The 7,933-nt window shown below is 44.9% G+C and overlaps 1 protein-coding gene across 1 annotated transcript; it reads right to left on the bottom strand.

Moving 5' to 3' along the window:
* Positions 1-6,539: 6,539 nt before the first annotated feature.
* On the bottom strand, positions 6,540-7,232 carry LOC123396218 (magnesium protoporphyrin IX methyltransferase, chloroplastic-like). The gene has a single exon (XM_045091239.1). The coding sequence runs from the start codon at positions 7,230-7,232 to the stop codon at positions 6,540-6,542; it is 693 nt and encodes a 230-aa protein (XP_044947174.1).
* Positions 7,233-7,933: the final 701 nt, after the last annotated feature.

The raw sequence follows: 7,933 nt of genomic DNA, 5'->3' as shown, positions 1-7,933 counted from the left end.
AAGGAGGATACCATCCTATCATACTACATCATAGTCATCTCAACATTCATGTTGGCAACCAAGACAGACCATTATAAGCTCCTAGCTAAGTAAGCATGGCAACTATGATCTCTAAGTTGTCATCGCAAACATGTTTCTCTCATAACAAAGGTGAACTAGGAACAGTGAGCTAGTCATATTTACAAAAACAAAATAGATCGAGTTCATACCAGCTTTTCCAGGCTCAAACACTTCATCATATATCGTCATTATTGCCTTTCACTTGCACGACCAAACGATGTGAACAATAATAAGAGTGCTCGTGCATTGGACTAAAGCTGGAATCTGCAGGCAAACACAAAGGAGAAGACAAAGTAATATGGCTCTTTTAAAGCTAAACAGGTATGCATGCACGAGCCACTAAACATTGTAACCATGGTCTTCTACCTTTACCCAAAGAAAAAGAAAACTATTTACACGGGAAAGCTCGCAACAAGAAAAAGAAGAAAAAAAATCTTTTTGGTTTTTCTCAAACTAGACAGACACACGAAAAGAAAACAAGAAAAAGAAAATAAACTAGCATGGATGATACAGTGGCAAAGTGTGAACACCGGCTAACAAAGTGAAAGCATAAGCAAGAATAAAAAGTCGGTGAGAACACGTACTCCCCCAAGCTTAGGCTTTTGGCCTAAGTTGGTCTACTCCCAAGGAGGGAAATAACCAGCTTCGGGGTACTCTGGAGTGGACTGAGGATGCCACTGTTGTGTGAGCTCCTCTGGCTCCCACTGATAAACTGGCGTCTGGTACTCGACTGGTGGCTCGGGCACGGGCACCTGTGGTTGGGCCAAGCCCCAATATGCGTAGATGTCTGAGGGCATAATAATGTACCTGCCTGCATGAAGATTGAACAAAGAAGGAGCAGGCAAAGTAATAGTTTCACGAGTACCCTGACTAAATACCAGGTTATAAATCATCCTTCTATTTATATCTCTATCAAGAAAGTCATGGCGAACCATGCTATCATAATCTAGATATCTCTCGGGAAGAAGAATCTCTTCTTCCTCGTCCAGTCTAATAGGTATCTCAAAGTGTCTGGCAAGACGAGTAGCATAGATATCTCCATAGACAACACCTTTAGAACGGTTCAGGTTCAACCGTTGAGCTACTATAGCGCCCAAGCTATAAGTTTTATCGTTATAAAGGGCTTCGCGCAAGACCGCAAGATCTGGGGAACTAAGTGACCCAGCTTTCCCACGGCCAATCAAACATTTTCCCACAAATAGTGAGAAGTACCGAAGCACGGGAAAATGAATGCTAGCAGCTCTAGCGCAAGACACTCCTCTCTCCTCTCCTACAACAATTGTATCGATGAAAGCTTCCAAGTCCCATGGACGAGGTTCATGAATATCCCCAACAAAAGGCAATTTGCAAACATTCTAAAAATCCTGAAGTGACATGCGCTGGGGGATATCATAAAGTTTGAACTCAACCATAGGAGGATTCTTCCTCGGATAGAAGTTAAAGCTTTGTACGAAGATATTAGTCAGGAGGAGGTATTGCGGACACTTATCTTCGACGAAGGCGGTAAGGCCTGGGTTCTCCACCAAGTGATAAAAGTCCTCATAAATTCCAGCGACGCGTAAGAACACGTCGCTTGGCCACTCGCACGCTTGAACTTCTGCGACTCGAGGGACTAGATACTTGGGTTTCTTCTCACTCCCATCATCCTTGGGGTCACGGCTTGAAGAGCCTCTTATGAACCTCCTCATCTTTTCCCTTTTCTATCTCTGAAAATTTCTGAAATTTTCAGTGATTCTAAGGAAAAGTGAACAAGGCTCAACTAAACTCGTAGCAACTACTCCCACAAGTGCCTAGAGGCCATATTACGGATCAAAACTACTTGGGACCAGCTAGAATTAGCATGCAAAGCTCAAGAACATGGTCACCAAGGCAGCAAAAATACGCGGAGTATAAGGCACTAGAGCAAAAACTAATTGGACCAATGGAGGAGTCACTTACCAAGGAGTAATTTCCCCAAAACAGTTCGGAGAATGGTGCTTTGAGCAAAGAGATCGAAAATCCCAGCAAGAGGAGCAAGAACACGGGTTTGAGCTGAGAAACGGTTTTTTCTGGAGGTAGGAGAACCATATGAGAGCAAGAATGAGTGGAGGGGGTGCCTGTGGGCCCCACAAACCTGGGTGGCGCGAACAGGGGGCTGACCGCGCCGTCAGGGCTTGTGGTCTACTGGTACAGCCCCGAGACAAGCTCTTTGTCTCAGAATTTTTCAAAAAATCCAGAAAAAATCATACTTGATTTTCAGGACGTTCGAAGAACTTTTATTTTCGGGGTACTTTTCTACCGGATGCTAAAACAGAAAACAGGGAAAACTAAACTAAATCTATCATCTTTCTTCTAAGCAACCTAAAGTGAAAACTTGGAACAGAGGTTCGTGACTCCTTGATTCATCCACCTCATGGTCATCGAAAGAAATCCGTCAGTGAGGTTGATCAAGTCTCTTTGACAAACCTTTTCGAATTGCAAAAGAGAATGGAGAATTTCAGAATAGTCACTAGGTCACCTCAATGGGGATGTGTATTTCCCCAACAAGCAAATCATACTTCATCTTGACACGAGGAATAGGGCATTCAAAGCTCCCAATAAGAATCAATGAAGTCTTTTCGATGGCATTGATGCAATGTACTCGATATTGTTTCTTCGGAAAGTGCACCACATGCTCATTACCGTTGACGTGGAAAGTGACATTGCCTTTGTTGCAATCTATAATAGCCCCTGCAGTGTTCAAAAAGTGTCTTCCGAGGATGACCGCCATGGCATCGTCCTCGGTAATATCCAGAATAACAAAGTCTGTTAAGATAGTGACGTTGGCAACCACAACAAGCACATCCTCGCAAATGCCGATAGGGAAAGCAGTTGATTTGTCGGCCATTTGCAGAGAGATTTCAGTGGGTGTCAACTTATCCAGTTCAAGCCTGCGATAAAGAGAGAGAGGCATAACACTAACACCGGCTCCAAGGTCGCATAAGCAGTTCTAACGTAGTTGCCTTTAATGGAGCAAGGTATAGTGGGCACACCGGGATCACCTAGTTTGTTAGGAGTTCCACCCTTGAAGGTATAATTAGCAAGCATGGTGGAAATCTCTACCTCAGGTATCCTCCTCTTATTAGTCACAATATCTTTCATGTACTTAGCATACGGAGACATCTTGAGCATATCTGTCAAACACATTTGCAGAAAGACGAGTCTGCTCATCTCAACGAAGCGCTCAACATCCTCATCATCCTTTTTCTTGGATGGTTTGGCAGGAAAGGGCATAGGTTTCTGAACCCATGGTTCCCTTTCTTTACCGTGCTTCCTAGCAGCGAAGTCATTCTTATCGTATTTGTTAGTCTTAGGCTGTGGGTTATCAAGATCAACACTAGGTTCAATCTCCACATCCTTTTCATTGCTAGGTTGAGCATCTTCATGAACATCACTATTGATATTATCATCGGTCTCATGTTCATCACCAAATCGTGTTTCAGCATCAGAGACAGAGGCATCGTTTGGACTCTCAGGTGTAGCAGCAACAGGGTTGCTAGCGTGCAAGTTCCTATCATATTTCTTCTTCTTTCTAGGATGACTAGGTGCATCAGTGCTAACTCCTTGAGAATCTTGTTCAATTCTATTCGGATCACCCTCAGGATACAGAGGTTCCTGGGTCATTCTACCGCCTCTAGTAACAACTCTGACAGAATTGTCATTCAACTCATCGAGCAAGTCATTTTGAGCTTTAAGTACTTGTTCTACTTGAGTAGTAACCATAGAGGCATGTTTACTCAGAAGTTTAAGATCGTTGACGTTTCTTTCCACACAAGCACTTAAATGACTAAGCATACGAGCATTGTTTTCCAATTGTCTGCTAACATAATCATTGAAACTCTGTTGTTTGGCAACAAAGTTATCAAATTCATCCATGCATAGGATAGCAGCTTTATCAAAAGGAATATCACTCTCGTCAAACCTACACAGAGAATTTACTTCTACTACCTGTATCGGGTTATCGAGACCATGGATCTCTTCGATAGGTGGTAGATTTTTGACATCTTCAGATTTAATGCCTTTCTCTCGCATAGATTTCTTGGCTTCTTGCATATCTTCAGGACTGAGGAATAGAATACCTCTTTTCTTCGGAGTTGGCTTAGGAGGTGGTTCGGCAATAGTCCAAGCATTCTCATTGCACAAGATGTTATTCAACAGAATCTCAGCTTGTTCTACAGTTCGTTCCCTAAAAACACTACCGGCACAACTATCTAGGTGGTCTTTAGTAGCATCGGTAAGTCCATTATAGAAGATATCATGTATTTCGTTCTTCTCAAGAGGGTGATCAGGCAAAGCATTCAGTAGCTAGACGAGCCTCCCCCAAGTTTGTGAGAGACTCTCTTCTTCAGGTTGAGCAAAGTTGTATATTTCCTGCAAGGCAGCTTGCTTCTTATGGACAGGGAAATATTTTTCAGAAAGTAGTAGACCATATCCTCAGGGCTACGCACACAACCAGGAGCAAGAGAAGTGAACCAGGTCTTAGCATCATCCTTTAGTGAGAAAGGAAACAGCTTGAGGATATAGTAGTGGCGGATCTTTTCCTCACTAGTGAATAGCGTGGCTATATCATGCAGTTTGGTAAGATGAGCTACAACCATTTTAGACTCATAACCGTGAAAAGGATCAGATTCGACCAGAGTGATTAGCTCAGGGTCGACAGAGAATTCATAATCCTTATCGGTCACAAAGATAGGCGAAGTAGCAAACTTCGGGTCGTATTTCATCCTAGCATTCAGAGATTTTTCTTTCCACTTGCGTAGTAAATTCTCAACATCATAGCTATCCTTACATGCAAGAAAGTCCTCAGCTATCTCTCCCTCCATAACATAACGCGTATCAGGCATATCAAGCAATTCAGGCATAGGAGAGCTAGTTCTAGCAGGCAAAATAGCAGGTTCTACTTCAATGGCATCAGCAGTTTTAGAAGTATCATCACATCTAGCAGCAATTCTAGCAATATGTGCATCAAGGAATGCACCAAGTGGCAAAGCAGTATCAAGCATAGCATCATCATGCATAGTATCAAGCATAGCATCATGATGCATAGTATCAAGCATAGCATCATCAGGCATAGTATCAAGCATAGCATCATCATAAGCATCATGGGCAGCAGAAGTAGCATCATCAAGCATAGGCGACATATCAAGATTTCTAGCAGGAGGTGATGTCGCAAACTTACTCATAACTGAAGGTGAATCAAGTGCAGAGCTAGATGGCAGTTCCTTACCTGTCCTCGTAGTGGAAGGCAAGACTTTAGTTCTTGGATCTATCAGATTCCTCATAGTGACCAGCAGACGTCAATCCCAAGTGACTCAGAGAATATAGCTGTGCCTCCCCGACAACGGTGCCAGAAAATAGTCTTGATAACCCACAAGTGTAGGGGATCGCAACAGTTTTCGAGGGTGGAGTATTCAACCCAAGTTTATTGATTCAACTCAAGGGGAAGCGAAAGAATATTCTCAAGTATTAGCAGCTGAGTTGTCAATTCAACCATACCTGAAAGATTAGTACCTGCAAGCAAAGTATCAGTAACAAAGTAGTATGATAGCAACGGTGCGAGAAAAGGGTCTGCTGACGGCAGACAATTCCTGACTTGTTGTATCAATGGCGCCTAGAAAAGTCTTGCAACAGGTAACAACAAAGTAGCAAGTAACAGCAGTAGTGACAAAAGTAGCAACAAAGTAATGTAGCAAGGACCAATAGTAAAAGACTCGTAGGCAGTGGATCGGTGATGGATGATTATGCCAGATGTGATTCATCATGTAACAGCTATAACACGGAGAGATATCTAACTAGCTCCTGTTCGTCAATCTAATGTAGGCATGTATTCCGTATGTAGTCATACGTGCTCAGGGAAAAGAACTTGCATGACGTCTATTGTCCATCCCTCCCGTGGCAGCAGGGTCCTAATGGAAACTACGGGATATTAAGGTTCTCCTTTTAATAAAGAACCGGAGCAACGCATTAACACTTGGTGAATACATGAACTCCTCATACTATGGTCATCTCCGGGAGTGGTTCCGACTATTGCCCCGGAGATAGTAGCTTATCTATTAGTATTAGTAACATTTTCTTTTTGTCACCCGTTGTATGATTAAAAAGTTCCGACTGCTTGCACTAAAATGTGTCGATTTATTTTATATGTCCTGTACATAGTCGCTACTTCAATTATACTCCATCCATTCTATAATGCAGTGCGTACGTGTTGTTTAAGATTTAAATATAACTATTAATTTAATCAACGCATGTGACTGCGGGGGAGCAAACATTATACAGATAATTGATTTTATACCTTTAGTTAGGCCACATTTGACTGGTTTGCCCCTAATTTCATAAAACATGCGGTCTTGCCCAACTTACGTCGCATTGCTTGTCCTTTTGCCCTTTCAGCACGGTCCGTCCAGTCAGCTCCATTTGACCATACACAGACACGTTACTTTGAACAATTCTCTCCCCACACGTCATGTTTTAAATAATAGTTCGAACTCTGGCGACGACGCGACGGCTTGCGCCTGCCGCTCCGCCTTCGAGACCATGGCGGCGGAGATGTCGGGCGCGAGCACAGAGGCGCCGGAGGACGCTAGTGGGATGGAGAGCGACCACGTGCCACACCGAGCATCGCACACCGTGGCGCCGGACAGAGCCACGTCGGGGGCGTCCCTCAGCATGGCGAGCGTCGCCGCCACCATCTGCGTGTGGCCCTTGCGGATGTCCAGCTGCACGTGGTTCACGTCGTCCGTCGCCAGGTCGTAGATCCGGCGCCACCACTCAAAGCCCGTGGACTCGAAGTAGGTGCACACCGGCTCCTTGTCCCCGCCGCCCACCGCCTCCGCATGCGCCTTGCACCGGCGCTCCAGGTCAGAGTAGGAGACCACAACAACGAATGTTGCGGCCGCGGCCGACAGGGGGAGCCACGGGAGGTCTGCGACCTCTGGTAGTGCCGAGGCGACGGTGAGGGGCTTGCGCTTCTGGTGAATGCGGAGTTGGAGACGGTGACACGGAGAGGGAGACCGCAGCAGCGAGAGCTGCAGCCACGGCCGCCGCGGACGGCAGGGAGAGCCCCAAGAGGTCCGTGACATCTGGCAACGCCGAGGCGGCGGTGAGGGTCTTGCGTTGCTGGTGAATGCGGAGCTAGAGATGGCGGCGAGCGCCATGGTCGGTCCGAGCATGGAGGAGCAGCTGAATCTTGTTCGAGTGGTTCACGGGTGCTGGAGCTGGGATTTTTGGGGATATGGTTTTTCTGGATAGGGCTTAAGTATAACATCGACAGGGGCAAAATTGTCAAAAGTAATGTGTCGTGTATGGTCAAACAGAGCTGACTGGACGGAACAGTGTCGGAAGGGAAAAACGCAGGTAAAGCAACGTGAGTTGGGCAAGACCGTATGTTTTGAGAAATTAGGGGCAAATCAGTCAAGTGTGACCCAACTAAGGGCACAGAAAAAATTATCCCAACATTATACCATTAAGAACTTCTTTCGAATATGAATTCAATGGTATAATTTTGCTCCGGTCACAGTTGTCCACGTTAGTTAAATTTAAGGTAAAATTTAAATCTCAAAAAGCGGGGACGCACGACACTGTGGAATGGATGGAGTAAGATTAGGTCACACTAATCAATACACCACATCCCTTCACTACCTGGCAATCCTTAATCAATCACAACACATCCTTCCACAACCAATGAACCTTCTAATGGGATCACCTACTAGTGGTATGGTCATGGATCTCACATCCGAGGCCCACATAGGATCCCACACACCATCATTGAAGGTCCCAGGACTATATATGCATTCGGATGCGTATATGAGGGATCAAATCGGATCCAATGAGTCACTCGAACATCTCGTCTTTAGTC

Source organism: Hordeum vulgare, chromosome 5H (genome assembly GCF_904849725.1).
Source record: "Hordeum vulgare subsp. vulgare chromosome 5H, MorexV3_pseudomolecules_assembly, whole genome shotgun sequence".
Taxonomy (NCBI): domain Eukaryota; kingdom Viridiplantae; phylum Streptophyta; class Magnoliopsida; order Poales; family Poaceae; genus Hordeum; species Hordeum vulgare.
This window is presented reverse-complemented; position numbering and strand designations above follow the sequence as displayed.